Source organism: Silurus aristotelis, assembly GCF_946808225.1.
Source record: "Silurus aristotelis genome assembly, chromosome: 3".
NCBI classification, from domain to species: Eukaryota; Metazoa; Chordata; class Actinopteri; order Siluriformes; family Siluridae; genus Silurus; species Silurus aristotelis.
Window position 1 is genome coordinate 37,509,120 of NC_139576.1, and position 20,116 is coordinate 37,529,235.

At 46.5% G+C, this 20,116-nt stretch overlaps 3 protein-coding genes and 1 long non-coding RNA gene across 5 annotated transcripts in view; 1 reads left to right on the forward strand and 3 right to left on the reverse strand.

Annotated features, from left to right (window-relative positions):
• The window catches only part of rpl31 (ribosomal protein L31), a gene marked incomplete at its 3' end in the record, with an annotated part of 212,667 nt that extends 209,587 nt beyond the window's left edge, over positions 1–3,080 (reverse strand). The window contains exons 1-2 of the mRNA XM_083535444.1: positions 3,030–3,080; positions 2,642–2,748 (exon numbers count right to left, since the gene is read on the reverse strand). Coding sequence (XP_083391570.1) covers positions 2,642–2,748 — 107 coding nt within the window. The 5' untranslated portion in view covers positions 3,030–3,080. The remainder of the gene's footprint in view (positions 1–2,641; positions 2,749–3,029) is intronic.
• A 221-nt stretch (positions 3,081–3,301) lies between these two features.
• cnot11 (CCR4-NOT transcription complex, subunit 11) lies at positions 3,302–5,713 on the forward strand. Of its 2 annotated transcripts, XM_083537374.1 has the most exons (8): positions 3,302–3,908; positions 4,033–4,197; positions 4,298–4,450; positions 4,532–4,740; positions 4,863–5,065; positions 5,137–5,233; positions 5,328–5,534; positions 5,588–5,713. In XM_083537374.1, exons 1-7 carry the CDS (start codon positions 3,587–3,589, stop codon positions 5,523–5,525), a joined length of 1,347 nt encoding a protein of 448 aa, XP_083393500.1. In that variant the 5' UTR covers positions 3,302–3,586; the 3' UTR covers positions 5,526–5,534; positions 5,588–5,713. The 2 variants fall into 2 exon arrangements, with proteins under 2 accessions (XP_083393500.1, XP_083393499.1); XM_083537373.1 differs by having other exon boundaries at positions 4,298–4,740.
• A 2,404-nt stretch (positions 5,714–8,117) lies between these two features.
• lcp1 (lymphocyte cytosolic protein 1 (L-plastin)) lies at positions 8,118–16,512 on the reverse strand. Its single transcript, XM_083537346.1, has 16 exons — positions 16,373–16,512; positions 12,046–12,111; positions 11,360–11,523; positions 11,130–11,253; positions 10,906–11,038; positions 10,741–10,822; positions 10,451–10,616; positions 10,203–10,345; positions 10,014–10,109; positions 9,678–9,873; positions 9,508–9,586; positions 9,284–9,398; positions 9,040–9,173; positions 8,777–8,897; positions 8,570–8,694; positions 8,118–8,447 (listed from the first exon to the last, which is right to left on the reverse strand). Exons 2-16 carry the CDS (start codon positions 12,104–12,106, stop codon positions 8,315–8,317), a joined length of 1,872 nt encoding a protein of 623 aa, XP_083393472.1. The 5' UTR covers positions 12,107–12,111; positions 16,373–16,512; the 3' UTR covers positions 8,118–8,314.
• Positions 16,513–18,462: 1,950 nt separating this feature from the next.
• Positions 18,463–19,436, reverse strand: LOC310723915. Its single transcript, XR_014532862.1, has 3 exons — positions 19,256–19,436; positions 18,759–19,053; positions 18,463–18,696 (listed from the first exon to the last, which is right to left on the reverse strand). It is a non-coding gene; the product is annotated as an uncharacterized lncRNA (long non-coding RNA).
• Between the last annotated feature and the right edge of the window lie 680 nt (positions 19,437–20,116).

Below are 20,116 nucleotides of genomic sequence, written 5' to 3' on the forward strand. Positions count from 1 at the left end.
GCACTGTGCGAGAAAGTGTGTGTGTGTGCATATATAAAAGTGTGCACTAGGTTGCAGTGTGAGAGAGAAACAGGGATAGTGTGTGTGTGTAAGACACTTATAGGTTGCACTGTGCGAGAAAGTGTGTGTGTGTGCATATATAAAAGTGTGCACTAGGTTGCAGTGTGAGAGAGAAACAGGGATAGTGTGTGTGTGTAAGACACTGTTATAGGTTGCACTGTGCGAGTGTGTATATATAAAAGAGTGCGCTAGGTTGCAGTGTGTGACGGAGAAACAGTGATAGTGTGTGTGTGTAAGACACTGTTATAGGTTGCACTGTGCGAGTGTGTATATATAAAAGAGTGCGCTAGGTTGCACTGTGTGACAGAGAAACAGTGATAGTGTGTGTGTAAGACACTGTTATAGGTTGCACTGTGCGAGTGTGTGTATGTATAAAAGTGTGCGCTAGGTTGCAGTGTGAGAGAGAAACAGAGATAGTGTGTGTGTGTAAGACACTGTTATAGGTTGCACTGTGCGAGTGCATGTGTGTGTGTGCATATATAAAAGTGCGCACTAGGTTGCAGTGTGAGAGAGAAACAGTGATAGTGTGTGTGTGTAAGACACTGTTATAGGTTGCACTGTGCGAGTGTGTATATATAAAAGAGTGCGCTAGGTTGCACTGTGTGACAGAGAAACAGTGATAGTGTGTGTGTAAGACACTGTTATAGGTTGCACTGTGCGAGTGTGTGTATGTATAAAAGTGTGTGCTAGGTTGCAGTGTGAGAGAAACAGTGATAGTGTGTGTGTGTGTAAGACACATAGGTTGCACTGTGCAAGAAAGTGTGTGTGTGTGTGCATATATAAAAGTGTGCGCTAGGTTGCAGTGTGACAGAAAAACAGGGATAGTGTGTGTAAAAGAGTGTGCTAGGTTGCAGTGTGTGAGAGAAACGGTGATAGTGTGTGTGTGTAAGACACTGTTATAGGTTGCACTGTGCGAGTGTGTATATATAAGAGTGCGCTAGGTTGCACTGTGTGACGGAGAAACAGTGATTGTGTGTGTGTAAGACACTGTTATAGGTTGCACTGTGCGAGTGTGTATATATAAAAGAGTGCGCTAGGTTGCACTGTGTGACGGAGAAACGGTGATAGTGTGTGTGTGTAAGACACTGTTATAGGTTGCACTGTGCGAGTGTGTATATATAAGAGTGCGCTAGGTTGCACTGTGTGACGGAGAAACGGTGATAGTGTGTGTGTGTGTGTAAGACACTGTTATAGGTTGCACTGTGCGAGTGTGTATATATAAGAGTGCGCTAGGTTGCACTGTGTGACGGAGAAACGGTGATAGTGTGTGTGTGTAAGACACTGTTATAGGTTGCACTGTGCGAGTGTGTATATATAAAAGAGTGCGCTAGGTTGCACTGTGTGACGGAGAAACGGTGATAGTGTGTGTGTGTAAGACACTGTTATAGGTTGCACTGTGCGAGTGTGTATATATAAGAGTGCGCTAGGTTGCACTGTGTGACGGAGAAACGGTGATAGTGTGTGTGTGTGTAAGACACTGTTATAGGTTGCACTGTGCGAGAAAGTGTGTGTGTGTGCATGTATAAAAGTGTGCGCTAGGTTGCACTGTGTGACGGAGAAACAGTGATAGTGTGTGTGTGTAAGACACTGTTATAGGTTGCACTGTGCGAGTGTGTATATATAAAAGAGTGCGCTAGGTTGCACTGTGTGACGGAGAAACGGTGATAGTGTGTGTGTGTAAGACACTGTTATAGGTTGCACTGTGCGAGTGTGTATATATAAGAGTGCGCTAGGTTGCACTGTGTGACGGAGAAACGGTGATAGTGTGTGTGTGTAAGACACTGTTATAGGTTGCACTGTGCGAGTGTGTATATATAAAAGAGTGCGCTAGGTTGCACTGTGTGACGGAGAAACGGTGATAGTGTGTGTGTGTAAGACACTGTTATAGGTTGCACTGTGCGAGTGTGTATATATAAGAGTGCGCTAGGTTGCACTGTGTGACGGAGAAACGGTGATAGTGTGTGTGTGTGTGTAAGACACTGTTATAGGTTGCATTGTGTGACAGTGTGTGTATAAAAGAGTGCGCTAGGTTGCAGTGTAAGAAAGAAACAAAGTGCAACCTATAACTGTCTTACACCGTGTGAGAAAGTAAGTGTGTGTGTGTATAAAAGAGTGTGCTGGGTTGCAGTGTGCGAGAGAAAGCGTGCGCGAGTGTGTGTGAAACGGTGCGAGAGAAACTGTAGGTTGCGGTGTGTGAGACAAACAGCATGTGAGAGAGAAAGTGAAAAAGTGTGTTGGTTAGAGTGTGAGAGAGAAACACTGGGAAAGTGTGTGTGTGTGAGAATAAGTGTGCAAGACACTGTTGTAGGTTGCAGTGTGTGAGAATAAGTGTGTAAGACACTTGTAGATTATAGCGTGTGCGAGTTGTAAACTACAAGAGTGACAGGAAATGTGGTGTGTAATGTTGCGCGCGCAGGACCCCGTGTGTCAAGATTTGCTGAAAGCGCGAGACACATCGCGACACGACTCCGGATTCTTCTACAATGACGTTACAAAGTAAACTATCGCCAATCAGATGGTTGATGCGGGAGCTCATACCCGTGTGTTCTGGAGGCAGGCACACACACACACACACACTCACATGCCGTGGATCCGCTTGTGGACGTTGATGGTGTATTCCCGGGTCACCACCTCGTTAATGGCGGAGCGGCCCTTCTTCTTCTCACCTCCTTTCTTCAGCGGTGCCATCTGACAGACGAGAACAAATGTTTAATATCGACATAAAAAAAATAAAGACACACACACACACACACGCGGTCTCGCCGCACACAATCTCCGCGCCTTGCTAGCGCTCTGATTAGCCTCCCGCATCTAAATGCACGTCGCTCGTCGATAATCACCGATTCTCCGAACTACGCCTTTGCCGACATCTCGTACACGTTTACGCACCAAAAACCGGCGGGTTCGATAGCTCTAAAATAGCGGATGAAAACGGATTCGAGCCGCGCTGGCGAGCCCGGAGTACTCACTCTCTCCGATGACTGTCGGAAAAGGAAACGGAACGGGTTCGGGCCTATAAAAAGGGGTTGCAAAGAGTTTACTTCCGGGTTAATTTTGACATCGATGTAAAAAAAAAAAAAAAAAAAAGAGGTTTGGGGTTAATATTACGATGCGTGCGCTGTGTAAATAAATCAGTTATATATATATATATATATGCCGCAATAATTTTTCTGTATTAGAATATTAATAATTAATTTTTTTCTTTTAATAAACGACACTTCCGGGTGAGGGACTTTGGAACGCGCACGCAGGGGTTTGTGGGTAAACAGTGCGAGTCGGGCGTTTCCGGTTGAACGGAGCGGATAAAGGCGGAAATAAACTCAGTGTTTTTCTGTTCTTTTATTGCCTTTTTTCTTTTTTCTTTTTTGGGTTCGGGATCGAGACCGGTCGTTCAACTTACAGTGAGAACATTTCATGAACATAAATAAGCGACGATCCGCCGGGTCGATCTGGGTTTAGCGCGCGCGAGCGAGCGAGCGATTTGTTGATCGATCGGTGGATTAGATTCTCGGGGAATGCTGTAGCGATGACTCTGGCGCCGAAGGAGCTGAGCACGCTGCTGGGCCTGCTCTCGGAGGAGGCGTGCGCCGGCAGCTCGTTCGAGAGCCTCGCCAGCGCTTTCCATCACTGCTTCGGGAAAGCCGAGCACTTCCGGGTGGGTTCGGTTCTGGTTCTGCTCCTGCAGCACGCCGACCTGCTCCCGGGTTCCGCGCAACGCCTCGCCGCGCTCTACCTGCTATGGGAGATGTACCGAACCGAGCCGCTCGCCTCCAACCCGTTCTGCGCCGTGTTCGCGCACCTGCTGAGCCCCGGCAAGGACGAGCCCGAGCACGAGAGACACCTCTCAGGTCTGGTCCTTCTGTTGTTGTTGTTGTTGTTGTGGTAACTTTGACATGTGTAACCCCGTATCTCGGTTCGTCGTCACGAATCGTCGTCGTGACCTTTACGCGTTTGTTTGCGACCTTTGTCCAGGTTTCCTTCCCCCGGTCACTCTGCCCGAAAAGTTTTTCCTGTCCCAGCTGATGCTCGCGCCTCCCCGGGAACTCTTCAAGAAGACGCCGCGGCAGATCTCCTGCGTGGACGTGAGCTCGGCGCCCCGGACGGTCGACATCAGCGGCCTGCAGCTCGCCCTCGCCGGTAAGCCGCGCGGACCGAGCGTCGACGTTATCGAGAGCGCCGACGCGTGCGTGCGTTTATGTGTGCGTGTGTGTGTGTGCGCGTGTGCGTGTGCTTCCAGAGCGTCAGTCGGAGCTTCCCACGCAGAGCAAAGCCGGTTTTCCCAGCCTCCTGAGCGACCCGGACCCCGACTCCTCCCACTCGGGCTTCGACAGCTCCTTGGCCAACCGGATCACGGATTCGCTGGTCGCGGGGCCGCGCCCGCCTCTGGAGAGTAAGGACGAACGTCGCGTCTCCTCGACCGTTTCGACCTCGGCTTTGCCCTCCGTTTATTTCTCGTTTCTCCCGCGTCCAGGTCGCTTCCGTCCCGAGCTGATTCGGCCCGCCCCTCCGCTGTTCCGGGCGAGCGAGGCGGAGCTGGCGTGGCTGAGTCCGGCCGAGCCGGAGCACCGCGTGCGGTGGGACGGCTCCGCGCGCGTCCGCGCCGCCGCCGCCGGCCTCGAGATCAAACGCGTCGTGGCCAAGGCCTTCAAGAGCCCCCTGTCCGCGTCCCAACAGACCCAGGTACGTCGTCTTCTCCCTCTCCGGGGGTACGGGTCGGGTCGGGTCGGGTAACCTCGTCGTTCTTCTTCTTTTTTTTCTCTCTCTCTCTCTCTCTTCCCTCCCCCCCCCCCCCCCCCCTTCAGCTGCTCGCCGAGTTGGAGAAGGACCCGAAGCTGGTGTACCGCGTCGGCCTCGCTCCCGCCAGGCTGCCCGATCTGGTGGAAAACAACCCGCTGGTGGCCATCGAGATGTTGCTCAAACTCATGTCCTCCAGCCAGATCACGGAATACTTCTCCGTCCTGGTCAACATGGACATGTCCTTGCACTCTATGGAGGTGGTCAACAGGTAAGCCGCTTTCTCTTTTCTCTTTCTCGTTTGCGTGTTTTTTTCCCGCTCTGACCGCGTCCGCGCCGCAGGTTGACGACGGCCGTGGACCTTCCTCCCGAGTTCGTCCACCTGTACATCTCCAACTGCATCTCGACCTGCGAGCAAATCAAGGACAAGTACATGCAGGTCGGGAGTCTTCCTCGAATCCTTTATCGTTCCCGTACGCCGCGAAACCCGTCAAACTGTCGCGTTACCTTTTCCTGTCGTTTTCTCTCCGCAGAACCGGTTGGTGCGCCTGGTGTGCGTTTTCCTCCAGTCGCTGATCCGCAACAAGATCGTCGACGTGCAGGACCTGTTCATCGAGGTGCAAGCGTTCTGCATCGAGTTCAGCCGCATCCGCGAAGCCGCCGGCCTGTTCCGCCTCCTCAAGACGCTGGACAACGGAGAGACGCCGGCCGAGTGCAAATCCGCGAAATAGCCCTCTCTGTACGCCGGCGGATTCGCCGCGGACGGCCCGCTTCCGGACGTTCGCGATCGCCCGGACTTTGATTTGCGCTTCGTCTCGGACGCCGACGCCGAGAAAGAGGAGCCCGTCGGACTTCCCGCGTTTGTTTTGACGGGAGACGAACCGTGTTAACGATAAAATAAATACTTTGTTTTTGGAGCGTGCGTGTGTGTGTGTGTGCGTGTTTGGTGTTTTCTCGTCGGCTCTTTCTTTTTCTGTGGCGCTTTACTTTAGAAATTTACGCGTTAATATCCGAGTTACTTTGAAGAAAGTAAAAAAAAAAAAAAAAAAAAAAAAAGGAACGCGAGTTACTTTTCGGTTAAATTATTTTGCATAAAAAAAAAAAAATAATAATAATAATAAATACCGAATCAAAACGAACTAAGCGAACTTCGCTTCGACGGGCCGAATGCGGGCCCCGGTTGGGCTGCCCGTTTTGTTTATCCGAGGGCCTCGTACGGGCCGCGTTTGGGCTGGATTTATATGATTCGATCGACGAACAAATCGATCGATGTGTTTTTTGCGTGTTTTATGACATCGACGGATTCAAAAAAGAATTGTATATTAACGATAACACGATACGACCTTAAAAAACAAACAAGACAAAACAAATTCGGGTGCGCGGCTGACAGGGTCTGCCGTCGGCTCCCGCGTTCCCGCCTTCCGATTCTGAAGAAACGACCCGGACGACCCGACCCGACCCGGATGAACTGACCTCTCTGTCACGGTAAGAAATGATCTTTTGTTTTGAACGAATCACGTTTTACTGTTGTTTTTATTTGATGTAAACTTCCGAAAGATTTGTGGTAATTAAAGTTACAGGCACGATACAAAGAAGGTCGGTGTGGAGAGCGAACCGGTTTACCTCAGAGATAAACACCCGTGGAGAAACCGAACGTTCTCACGATAACGGGAGGGAGAGACGGTAAAAGCGGCGCGGAGTCTCTTTCTCTTTCGCTGCCCTTGTAACGCGCGCATGTACGATACACGGGGAAAAGCTCCGAGGAGATCGTGACGATACTTACCTTTATTTTTATGTGATTTAGCTGAAATGGGTAGAGGTGATTAAAAAAACGTTAAAATAAGGGCGATTTGCGCCGTTCGGAAAAGTCGATCGGAATCCAAAGTCGATACCGCTTTCGCGCTCTTTTTACGCCTGTGCGGTCGAGTGGAACTCTTGCCGCGCTTAAACCGGCGTTACGGCGGTCGGTTCAAAGTCGACGCGTTGGACTTTTTGCGTGGCGTCGTGTCGTTTTAACGTCGTTTTTTTTGTTTTGGCCGAGAGAGCTCGACACGCTGCGACCGAAGAAAACGCATGCGAATAGAAAAACCCACCGGCGTATAGAAAAGAAAAGTTGCGAGTTGTTTGTTTGTTTGTTTGAACATTGTTTGCTTATGATTCCTTGGCCTTTTGGATATTATTATCCTAAATAATCCGATGGAATACACGATTGACTGTAAAACGTCATCACGTTGACTGGCAAAGCCAAGTTAACAAAGAAACTCACCTTTCGGATCGTCGGCGACGTCGCCTGGTCTGTGCCGTTTGCGGTGCGGTTGAAGGATTTGCAGAAGGCGGTGTTTGACCGATGAAGATGTTTTCTTAATTTGCCGGTGTTTTCGGTTCGCCGATGAGATTCTACGACGTGTCTTGATTATATCTGTGCGTGTTTTTTTGGATGCCGCTGTGAACGGTGGTATTTTAAAACGTACCGAATCGCCTTTTCTGTCTTCTCTTCCTTCACCGTTTTGTAGGCGTGAACTGTTTCTTTCCACGAGCCATCAGGCTTCTCGATACACGGAAATGAAACGGAACTCTCGCACGCACTCAAATGCGTGTAACGAACTGTAACGTTTTTCCCGGACTTAACGCTCGACGCACGCTCGTCGCTCATCTCGACCCGTTCCGCCACCGTTCGTTTATTTATTATTTATTGTTCTCGACTGTACCGCACTCTCAACTGCTGTTTTTTGCACATTTATCGCTGTTATACTGTTTACGTGCTGTATTTTTGCACTACGTTGTTCTGTTTACACTCGCTTCTGGGATATAGTTTTTAGTTTGTAGACTTTCGACACTCTTCTCGTACGGTACCGTATGATCGTGTATACGGTAGGTTTACTGGTCGGCGCCGTATCGGGTTTTGCGTCTCGTCTCGTGTCGTCTGTCTGCGCTGTCCGTCTGCACTGTTCGCACCGGGTTGCACTCGATGCACTTTATGTAACTCGTGTTGTAGCTCTATGTTGTTTTGTTTGTTTTTGTTGTTGTTTAGCGTAGCACCAGGGTTCCGGAGAAACGTCGTCTCGTGTGTACCGTGTACCACTGTGTATAGTAGAAATGACAATAAAAGCCTCTTGACTTGACTTGACTGTTATTCCCGTTTCCTGTTTTTTTTTTTTACTTGAATTCATTTCAATTAAATGTGATTTACACATTCTCAGTTGTAGTCATTTATTTTTCACACTTCAAATACTCAACCATGTCATGTCTTTTGGTGTAAACAAACACGTATGAACGAGTCACACACGGTTTAATAGAAAACCGTCAATTTTATTCATTCGCTTTTTTGGCGTCGGACGTTTGTTGTCGTCCGCGAGGAAAAAGAACGCCGGTCGGTCCGGCGGGTCCTGCCGGCGCTTCTCCTCGCTTCCCCGATCGTTAACCGAACAACGGCTCGTTTTGTAAGCAGACACACACACCCGCACGCGCACATACACACACACGTCAAAAATATAAAACTCCTTCCGCTCGGCCGTTCGTTCTAAACTCTCTTCATCCCTCGGGCCATGAGGCAGGCGAAGACCGTCATCACCATTTTGGGCTTGACTTCCACCAAATCTTCTGGAAGTGCAAAAACCCGAGCGCCGATCTTCCTGGCCATGGAGATGGCGTACCTGAACGAACGAGAGCGACAACATTTTAGAGATCGACAAGATTTTGTCCCGTGACCGGAAAAAATCCGATCCGACGAGACTTTCGTCAAAATGAATCGATAAGAATAAACCGGAGAACGTACTTCGCGTTGTTGAGTTTCTCTACGTCCGAGAGATCTTCGGTCTTCACCAGATCGTAACGGATCGAGCCCGGCCGGATGGCGTCGATGAGGTCCAGCACCGGCAAGCTGTTGCTTATGGCCCCGTCCTGCAACGAGCGCGCGCGGTCAGAACTTTCTCGACTCGTCTTTCTATCGCGTTCGCGATGGTCAAGACGGTGCGGTCCCTACCTTGAAACCCGTGATGGTTTTCTTCTCGGCTCGCGCGAGCGTGTCGTTCGTCCACTGGACGATGGTGTCGTCGTTGACCTTCTGACCGTCTCCGAGCTCTTCCAGGATGTTCAGAGTGTACCTGAACGTTCAAATCAAACGATGAATCGCTCGCCTCCACTTAATTCAATTCGGTTTTCCTGCTTTATTGTCTATAATTTTTCATGTAAATTCTCCCGAGTTAATAATAATTATCGACCTCTTTTTTGCGTGAAAGGGCTCACCTCCTCATGAGCTGCCAGAGCAAAGCGAGAGTGAGCGTGCGGTTGCCCTCGTGCAGATCCTGCCCGGCGATTCCCACCAGGGAGAACTTCGCCTCCTTCTTCCCCAACTCCACGGCGTAGTTACAGTTCTCCAGCTGCCGAAGAACAAAATAAAGACAAACGTCGCGTGTCGGAGCAGAGGGTTTGTAAAGTTCTCGATCCGAAGAACTCCGGTCGGTCGAAAGACGGTAGCGAAAGCTCTCACCTTCTTCATTTTGCTGCCGAGTTTGGGATACGGAGGCTTGTTCACTCGGTCCCAATCTACAGGCACGTTGATCTTCTCGTACAGCTGGAAGACGATCAGAGCATCGTCCAGGTCCCTGTAAAACACGCACGCACACGCACACACGAGCACACGATCCTTTAGGATTTATCCTTCGTCTTTATCCCGCTTGATGACGCGGCGGCGGGAGAATCGGGTTTTCTTACACGTAGAGATGGTTGACGCGAGGATTGACTCCGAGAGAGTTCATCCAGTTGCGGAAAGTGCGTTCCTCCCTGGTCTCGCCTGCGGGAGGAAAAAAAGGCGTGTCGGGAAGAGAAACGAAAGCGACGACCGTTCCGAAACGACGGAGAAAGTCGCGGCGCGACGAACTCACCCTCGATGGAGCTCCAGTCGATGTCCTGGTTCTCGGGTTTCTTCAGAGCGGGATATTTGTTAAAAAGATTAGCCACGTAAGCCAGGTTGAGTTTGGGGTTTCCTCGCACGACGTCGTTCGCCGTGACGAACTGACGACAGCCGAGGCGGTCGGCCTGCTCCAGCATGGCCTCCGCACGAATCAGGTCGTCCTTTTCCTGTAGAGAAACCGAGACGTTACGCTGCGGATCTCGTCGGACGCGACGGGAGAATCGTAGAATTCGCGAAGCCGCGTTTTTTTTCGAGCAAAAATGTGTGGAATTTGGGTTTCGCGCTCGTTTGACTCGTGTCGTTTTACCCTCAGTCCCGACATGTCGATGGCGACGGGAGGGATTTCTTCGTCGTCTCCTTTCGGAGCCACCTGGTTCAGGATGTTGAAGTACGCTTTGGAATCCTGGGAACGGGAATAACGCAAACGTTAGGCTACGAAATAAAAAGAAACGACATTTTTGGAATCCCCGTGGACGTTTTTCGGTTTGTGTTTTACCTTAATATCAGAGCTAAAGTTGTTAATTTTCGGGCTTCCGGCCTGTTCCAGATGATAGTTGGCCCATCGCAGGAGCAGTTCTTCGGGGGAAAGCTTCATCAGATCCTCCAGACTCTCACCGTCCCTCAGCAAAGCAATCAAAGCTACACGCGCACGCACGCACGCACACACACACACACACACGGTGTGTACTGATATCGGTGCATATTTGACATGGATCTAATCTAGATTGCTCTGTGCGCGTGTACCTTCGTTCCTGGTAATCTCGATATCGGCTAACAGGCCGATTTTGATGATCTGCCACAGAAGACCCAGGACCAGATGTTGCCTGCCTTCCTTCAGGTCCTCTGCTCCGATGTTCACGACGTGGCAGCCGATAGCCGAGGATGAGTTCAGGGCTAGGTTTAGATTCTCCTACACACGCAGTGCGGATCAAGAAAAGCTTCCCGAACGGTCACGGTACGGTGTACAGATACTGAATATTTGAGTGTGTGTGTGTGTGTGTGTGTGTGTGTGTATGGGGGACCGTGTTTGTTACCTGGATGGTAAAAGGTGTGAGCTTCTTCTTGTTGATGGTTCTCTCGTCGATGGTGTCGGGGACGGACAAGTTGATCATTTTACTGTAAAAATAAAACAAACCACCAGCTATAGACACGCGTAACGCGCGGCGCGCTTGTCTGCGTCTGTGCGTGCGTGCGTGTACCAGAGAACGATGCCGTCTCCCACGGCCGCGAACAGGTCGTTCGTGCTCGGGTCCATGGGGAGGAGGTGTTTGCAGTCGGGGTCGTTCTCCAAGGCCTTGTTGACCCAGTTTACAAATGCCACCTTCTCCTCCTCTGCGCAAACACACGCACACAAACGCGACGTATTATACAAACCGTGTTCGCGGGCGCACAGGACGTGTCCGTGTCCGTGTGCGTTACAGACCCGCGAACGAATGCTTCGTTCCCGATTGCTCCGATGTTCCCGCTACGGCGCAGATCCCCTCCTTTTTGTTGATGGCCTTGCGGAAAGTTTTGGCCACCTCCGAGCTCTTCAGCCCGTGAACCACCTGGAACGAGGGACGAACGAAAGGACGACGTCGTAAACGTTCTTTACTTTGACCTCTCTCTCTCTCTCTCTCTCTCGATTCGATTCGAAAAAGCGCCGGTACGTACCTTCGCGAACTCGTCGAACGTGATCTTCCCGTCCTTGTCCTGGTCCATGGTCTGACCGAGCTCCTGGACGATCTCGCGGACTCGGTACCCGGGCAGAGGCAGATTGGCCGCTTTGAACAGCTCGTTCAGCTCGTCCGTGCTGATGTAACCGTTCGAGTCCAGGTCTGGAGAAAAGGCGAGTTTTACACCGCGGGTTAAAAAACGTTTTCTCGAAAGAAAACCCGCGACTGTCAAAGTCGTCGAGGTGGAACGTTTACGGGACGAGTCTCCCTTGTCGGAGAACTCGAACTTTCTTCCGAACGTTTTCTAACATCGATCGAGGAAACGACAGTCGTTAATAGTGACTGTTGAACAGGAAGTCGCTTATCTTTCACAAACGTCTTTTTTACTTTACGCTTTACACTTTCTGTAACTCGCTTCATTTCGAACAAGTTTAAAATTCCCGAATTTGCACCGGAAGTCCAAGAGAGGTTTATTTATTTCTCTCCTAGCTGTGAACCTTCACCCTGTGCGTTATCTACTGTAGGACGGCGGAGAGCCGGCGGAGTACAGAGTCTTAAAAAAGTCAATGACGTGCGAATTCGGGACCGAAAGGCACGTTTGCGTGGTTTGTCGAGTTTAATCGTGATATTTTAACGGAAACGAAAGGAGGTAAAAGGCGTAACTGTAGGAAACTTCTTACTCACCCACTTTGCTGAAGGCCTCTCGCAGATCCTCCATCTCCTCGTTCGAAATCGAGCCGGCCATCGTCGCTGTTCGTAAACAAAAACGTTACATTCGGACGCTCTACAGACAAAAGTATACGCACCCCTGACCGTCGCAACAAAATACGGTTTTCCTCGTATCGTTGTACAGAACGCCCGTGTACGATTTTCCTAGTAACCGAGGTTCAAAAATACACCTTTGTTTGTAAAAATGAGGCCGTGTGAAGTTTCGAGTGGAAGAAGAAAGAGTGTCCTTCACGGCTCCCCGACCTCCTCGACTTCGCTGAACAAACTGGAACCGGAGACTCACTACTCAACATCCAACCGTCATACTAATGATAAACGAATAACAAACGAAAATGGAAGATTTTCCATTTCGCTTTTCTCCGTCGTTTTATCTGGTCTATGACACTGCAAGGCGGGTTTGTTTATACTGTAGCACATTTCATACGCAATGGTAATTCAAAGTGCTTTACATAAAGAAAGTTAAACTATCATAAAAGAATAATCACAACAAGGTTTTAAATTGTATTTAAAATGAATTAAGACACTTAAATACAAAAAAGAAATTGATTATACAAAAAAATACAGTGGGTCGGTTTGGATGTAGCACGGTGCTCATTTAGTAAATGCACCGATACAAAAATATGCCAATTGTGGCCATTAATGTTAACGTTATGCCGAGTCGTCCCAAATAAAACACCGCATGGGAAACGGCTTTGGCGCGTTAGCCGCGGTGCACTGGCACATTAGTTGCGGTGTTAGCTGCGGTGCGCTATGCTACAAGCTATTGTAAACAAGCTAACGTTCACTAGATAAGTGATATTTTAATCGCTAATAGAGCAGATTCGTGGAAAATCACTTCGGTAATCAGCATTTTTGGCGCAACTCGTTTATGAACGAGTCTGCGTCGACTAGATTAAAGAAAATCGCTTTATTTAAAGTGAATAAAATTCCCCTAGTTAATGGAGTTGAACATTAATCGGGCCGCAGACACACACCTGACTCTTGTGAGTAGTAAAGGTGAGATGAACTGGGAAAGCAGGCAGTGGGTCAAACCACTGCGAGGAAGGAGGGGGGGGGGGGGAACTCAACTGTTTCTAAATGCATTTTTTGCGTTTGGTTTTTTTCTACTTACACAATTATTTAGGTATACGTACATATATTTTTTTTTACGATAGAAAGTCTAGCGAAAGTCTCGGTGGTAGAGAAGTGAAGTGTAGGTGGAGTAAACGGAATGAGATGTTCAGTGGGCATCAGGGACAGGGGGTGCACATACTTTTGGACATGTTGGAGATTAAATATGCACCAGGAAGGGTGTACCACAAGTAGTTACATCACTCGAGGCTGAGGCTGAGTGGTTGGTCATGTCGTGTGTGTTTGTGTGTGTGTGTGTGTGTGTGTGTGTGTGTGTGCGCGCGCGTTTCCTCTCTTCTTGCAGCGGTTTCTCGAGCTACGCAGAAAGTGTCTATTTTCACATCGGGGAAATTTTTTCTTCATGACCGAGCACAACCGCTCAGCAGTTTGAGGAAGTGGCACGTTATCAGTTAGCGCTGGTTCCTATTCACCAAAGTGTGCTCACTTTAAATCTCAGGACTAAAAAAGACCTCAGGAGATCTCAGGATGTTGAGAGCCTTTTCTGGATCAGGATATATTGTGGGATTCTTGTTCATTTCACATCTTCTTCTCCTTCTTCTTTTTTCATCATATCTAGAGATGAATCAGTAGCTACACTGCAACTCACTGCAGGAAGTAGATAAGAACTGATCATAGACTGGATGTTGCTGTTCTTGGATCAGATTCTGCTTTTAAGTCCAGAAAAAGATGATTACGTACATCAAAAATAATTTATCTTATAGATAAGATCTTATATATATATATATATATATCATCTTTTTCTGGATTTTGTGTTTATTTCCAGGTTGTTCATTTATTAAGAGTAGTCTTTATTTATATTTATATTCTTAAGAAGAAATTAACAAATAGAAAAATAATTGTATGGAAATAGATTTAATTGTTTTCACGTTCCAATTTCAGCCAACTTAGTGTTCTTCTTACAGTATTAATACATTAAAATGAAGGACTGTGTTTTTTTGTTGTTTTTCCATGGAGATATATTGAAAGGTGATCCTACACGACGTTTCCTTACGGATCCTTATCGATTGTTCTGTGATTTTAGCAGGAGGTCTGCTCTAAACACTGAATTAGTGTGATATTGTTATTTTGAGACAGAAGAAACATTTGCTGTAATTTTCTTTGCTATTTTGTTCAGAATCCGTGCTGTAACCTTTAACAGATAACTGCAGAACTCTGACAGTGACTCGATGACATCAAGTTTATTTTCGAGTTAGGCCAGGAGGCGATGAGTGACGTCTGCGCTTTTTTTTCCACCCCCGCACACTGATTTTTGTACCTAACCAGTTCCTTTCGGTTTATTTGTATTCAATTTTTGGAGAAGGACGTAATAAAGATCGAGATCGAGATCGGTACCGATCGCTTGATAGGGTTTTTGTTTCGAGAGCTCGGTGGAAACGAAGCTTTTACACATGTATTGCATCACCGACTATAAAATAAAGGATATAGAAAAATGCATGTTGTTCCTTACATGAGCGTATAAAAATATAAATAGATGCCTGGTCACTTTTTTTTTTTTTTTTTTTTTTAAGAAAGATCCTAACCGAAGCAGAAGTGAAAACGCGGCCTCCTCGTTCTCCGGTTTACAGAGGCACTTTAAAAGGGGAAAAATGGCTTCGGCTCTCGGTAACAGCTTTCTGCTTTTTTTTGTTCTGCTTTTGTGATCTATGTATTTTTTGCCTGCGAGTTGTTTGCAGTCTGAACGCCGGCAGTCTAAAATCTTAAAGAAGAACACGCCGCTTTCTGAGAACTTCCGCCCGACTTCCTGGTTTGTTTGCAGCGGAGGTGTTAATTCTGAATAAAAACCTCTGCAGTGTCTCGCATTGCAGATTTCCAATATATTACTTTATCGTTCGGAGCTGCGTGTTGCCAGATTCTCATTTAATCCCCACTGCGTTTCCTGCATCGCTTCATGCGAGATTTAAACCCATAAAAGGCCTTTTGCCGTCGAAGCGCCGATTACAATGCGGTGCGAAATATGCAAATCTTTTTCCTTTTCGCCACCTCGGTCGCGTTCGTCCATGAACCGATGACGGATAATAAAAAGGGACCTTTGCGTGCGCTTGATAAAATGGTACTTTCTCTTGTTCTTTCGGTGATTTCGCCTGACGCTTTACTCACGTGAGGGAAATGAGCAAAGCTGAAGATGGCTAAAGGCCATGAGGCCTTCACAAAGGCTCTGTAGAATCGCTGTGAGACAGTTCAGCCGAGAATATGATGTTAGGAACGTAAAAAAGGGTGCTCGCGGGTGCTCCGACACCTGCTGCATTGCTGCATTGATAATGAATGATAATAATAATAATAATAATCATAATTAATAATTACTGCTATATTTGACCAGAAACCATGATTTTGCTTCACCGTGCATCACCGCAGCAATTCAAACCATCTCCTCACCTGCAGATCATAAAGATTCACCGTTCTGAGGAAATTTCACATAATACATATGCAGTGAAAGACTAGCTCATTTTATTGATCATCGATCACCCCTAGGAGCCACAGCTCACAGTGATCCGGTTTGTGATCTCGTCTGTCCGCTGGTGATGTTTCAACAGAACGCCTACTCCATGGTTTCGGCACCGAAGACGATCGTAGAGGCGATGCATGTTGAGAGAGCGACTTAACCGCAACTTCCTTTAGAGCTCTGGCTGCAAGGCAAAGCTTTAACTTCTACTTCATACATATGTACCCCCCTCCCACACACACACACACACACACACACACACACACACACAATGTAAAAAACAGTAAAGTTTAAAGTTTAAGATAGACTGGAAACTATCAGAGTGTGTGTGTGTGTGTGTGTGTGTGTGTGTTCGCCTGCCTATTAGATCGCGATCGTTAACGCAGGCGATCGACGAGGCCAAGACCATTAATTGAGAGCGATGCTAAAGTCAATCATATAAACAAAAATATAAATAAAAATAAAAAGCTGTAAAATTTGAAGGGCGTGGAGAACATCACGTAGAACATGAGCACATGGAGGCCATGCACCTTTTTTCAGATATGCATGAGCTCTCTCTCTCTCTGTGTCGCACACACCCACTCACATACACACATACATACATACATACATATATATATATATACAGTATATAGGATTATATACTTATAAAAATATACATACACACTCTCCATACACACACTAATCTATCGATTGCGGTTGATTTCTTACCTGAGAAAGGCAAGTCTGAGTCTCTCTCTTTTTCTCGCTCTTTCTCCGGTAGTCCGCTTCACACGAGCAGTGTGCAGAGCAGTGAGGAACGACTGATCTATTCAAACGAGAGAGGAAGGAAGTGACAGTAAAGCGAAAACAGGAACGTAACTCTTATGGCTTTATAAGGCAATCTGCTCTGCAAAGGTAGCACTTTATGAAATGTCACCTCTCCATCACATCCAGGCCCAAGGTTCTACACTCTGATGTTTCGATCAGACCCGATACGGTTTCGCACGACCTGGACCGAGTCTACAAAAGTCAAAGTTTACAATCACTTTAATCCAAAATGAGCTGTGAAAATTAAATCCAAGACATCAGAGGGGGTTTCTGGCTGTAAAGTTCAGAATTACACGGCGTTTTTTGCTACTTTTGTTTTTAGTGTGTATTAGTCCTCAAACTTCCATGTGACCCAGAATACAGGAACTAACAAACAAGCCTCCAAATTAGTTATAGATCGAGCTCCTAAACCCTGTAGAAATGGTTTTTAATAAAAAACTCAAAAGATTTAACAAATAAACTTTCAAATATTGTTACGAATGTGTATGGAATTGATTGAGATTTTTGACAGAGCGTAACCAAGGTGTATATTCGTGTGCAATATTAATACGTTATTGTCTGTATAGTAACAAATCATTTACAGAGTAAATAATAGGGGATTATTTCACAAAGAGAATTGACCTAATGCTGATTTCACCATGAATAGGTTTCCTATGAAATAATTCTAGTTGGGGTGGAAACAGTAGAAATGAAACAGACTCCTTGAGAATTGTTAATGGTTTTGACGGTTCTAATGGGGATTGGAGCTATTGATTGAAGGGAAACTGTACTCGTGTGACTGATATTTGGTGTTTTGTGTTAGCGGTATGTTCTATATGATACTATTAAAGACCAATAATAAACTGTTGGCGTTTACTGGACACCATTAAACATTTCTATGCTGGTTCAATGATTCAATGCTGGGTTTCTTTGGTGATAATGATTTAATGATAAACACAAACATGCTACAGATACATTGGAAATTTGGTGGTGGTGTTAATAAGCTAATGGTTTAAATGATGTTATAAGTGGAATCCATTCGATTTTCTGCGATGGTTTTTAGTGTATTTTTTTCAGCAGGCCTTTCCGCATCACACCGCTGATTATTTTTATTCCTCGCATGTTAAAACATTATTCGAGTTTCTCGGGTCAGGGTACAGAATCGGATCATAGATCAGATGAGTGAGTGAGTTCGGGCGGGTCTAAGGATTAAGAAACGCTCGCAAAAGGAGAAGATTTATTCATAAGTACGATATTACAAATATTTAAAAAAAATATGAGGACTATAGTAGTCAAGGTTCCCAAAAAAGTTAGGAGTGATTTGAACCAAATCTGGCAACCTGTCTACTTTTTGACATTTTATCTCTTATTTTTTAGACCTGGTTCACTGTTTATTGTTTAATTCAGACAAAGAGTCTTTCACATCTTTTACAAAGATATGTATAAAAATATGTTTGAAATTGACTGAAATCCTTGAAATAAATAAATATGAAACGGTGTTACAGCGGTACTGCAGCTTGGTGGTTTCTGGAAACAAACCCAGAAGTGTCTCGCTGGAGAAGATCCTTACAGGTAATAAACAGGTAATAAACAGGCAATAAATTAGTTAATAAAAAAAATTACCATCCTGTTCAGTTCCTGAGGAGGCCACTTCCCCCATCGCACACCCCATCACACAGCGAGTCCACAAGCACACCAGTGTTTATGTTTATTAGTCACGTGTTGTAGCGGGTCGCATCTCGATCCGATTTTTTTATGTGACTTCTTTCACTTCCTCTCAAAATCTCCCCGGGGTTTGGTTCATGCTGTGGAAGTTTGTTCAGGTACTTTCAGACATGATGTGAAGGACACCAAGCAGGGGGGTTATAACTCCGGTCCTCTGAGAACGCTTAACGTCCTCGTGAAATGGATTAGTAGCTGTGATTTGACTCCGTAGTTTGATGTTGTTTCCTTCAAAAACAAAAAGTCAGATTGTGACAGCAAGCACCAGCCAACGGAGTTTCAGATACACGGCTTAGAGATCGAGCTATATACGGAGAACGGCACGGTGATAAATCGTCTTAAAGCCCGGTGTGAAATGACGCGTTTATACACCCCTGAAAATGTGATGCACACAAACAGAACCTTCCAAATTCCCCCTAATAAAGTCCAACATTTTAACGCACCGTTCTGTCTGTAGCAAGTCCTGGATTTTGGTTCGTTTCATTTCTAAGGTGTTCACTGGGGTCAGGGGTCTTTGCGGGACACTTAGGTTCTTTCATCTAACCTTCACACCATGTCTTCACGATGCACGTCGTCACGCTGGAACAGGGTTCGGGAATCCGGTGTAGCGGTAACGCTGCATCTAATTCATTAGTATGGAACAGTGGAGGGCCGTCAGGGTCAGCAAGCTCTGAACTCCATCGGAATCACTGACGCACGTTTTAATATACCTTTAATGGTCTATTCTCTTCATTTTATAGCGTTTCTCTCGTGCACAATTGAGTGTTTATATAAGTTAGCATTTCCAGCCAATCAAATTTCAGCTGTCACAATGTGTGTTGCGGTAAAGGCAGCAATGTGAGATTTCTTTACCATACATTTTATGTTGCTTGAAGCTGTTGCTGTGGCCCATCAGACCGCAATCAGACCGCACACTTCGAGGCGTCAGAACACGTCGCCATTTTCACGTCCTTTGATCGGACGGTCAGAGAGCGCAAATCGCAGCTGTATCAGACGACGCGATCTCAAATATATCCGTGTGGATTTAATCGCTGTTTTTTCATTTCGCAACGGCTGACAGAGGAGAGGAAACTGTTCGACCACATGCTCTTACAACGAGACGGACTTTTTAGGAAAAGCTGGACTTCGTGTTTAAAGGTCGCAGAAACTGTTTAAAACGGTTGTTACGTTTTTTTCTTATAATTTTGTGTTTTCTTTCCAGAACATTTAACCATCATTTCAAATTCACAGCAAACCCATAAAGCACGGAAAAAACGCAGGAAACCTCGGGTGACTATCGTTGCTACTGCTTCATAATGTAGAACATCACTGAAGGCCTCGGGGTGAAATGCTGTTCATATAGAAGATACACAAGTCTCACAGTTCACCTGATTTGGATCGTGGCATCAAATTAAAGCGGATAGTTTGGAGCTGCCTGTATGTCTTCCTCCAAACGAACCTTAAACATCCTGTCTTACCAAATTGTCAACTCTTTACCTTTCCCTCATTACACACTTCCTCCCACAGACTTTCTGAATCCCACTCGGTCAGAGAGTGAGCCAGGCCGGACCAGACCAGCCAATCAGAGAGCAAGGTGATTAAATACCTGTCGCAATCGCTTCCTGTCTGAGCTGAATAAAGGGGCGGTAGAGAGAAGTTGTATTGTATCGTACGCATACCGGGAGCTCAGTCTACAGGCGCTGTTTTGGGAAATGAAGAGAAATAGAGGAACCGCAGCACTTCTGCATGTTCTTCTTTCACTTCACTTTCACACAATGCACAAGTGTCCCTCTGTATTCGTCTTGTTTATTTAAAGAATTGTTTTCTTTGTCTTATTCGAGCAGAAACTAATACAAGTTCATTCCACATCATGAAGGATAAATTTGAAATGTCAATCCCTTTTTGTTTTATCGTTTTATATTTTAAGTTGGCCTCCCACTCTCTCTCTCTCTCTCTCTCTCTCCC

Excerpts from the sequence above, each read along its gene's own strand:
- cnot11 (XM_083537373.1), top strand. The coding sequence starts at position 3,587 with ATGACTCTGGCGCCGAAGGAGCTGAGCACGCTGCTGGGCCTGCTCTCG. Across the intron at positions 3,909-4,032 it reads GCACGAGAGACACCTCTCAG|GTTTCCTTCCCCCGGTCACT; the intron begins GTCTGGTCCTTC and ends ACCTTTGTCCAG. Across the intron at positions 4,198-4,297 it reads CCTGCAGCTCGCCCTCGCCG|AGCGTCAGTCGGAGCTTCCC; the intron begins GTAAGCCGCGCG and ends GTGTGCTTCCAG.
- lcp1 (XM_083537346.1), bottom strand. The coding sequence starts at position 12,106 with ATGGCCGGCTCGATTTCGAACGAGGAGATGGAGGATCTGCGAGAGGCC. Across the intron at positions 10,823-10,905 it reads GGAGACGGCATCGTTCTCTG|TAAAATGATCAACTTGTCCG; the intron begins GTACACGCACGC and ends TTATTTTTACAG. Across the intron at positions 8,898-9,039 it reads CTCTGGCAGCTCATGAGGAG|GTACACTCTGAACATCCTGG; the intron begins GTGAGCCCTTTC and ends TTGAACGTTCAG.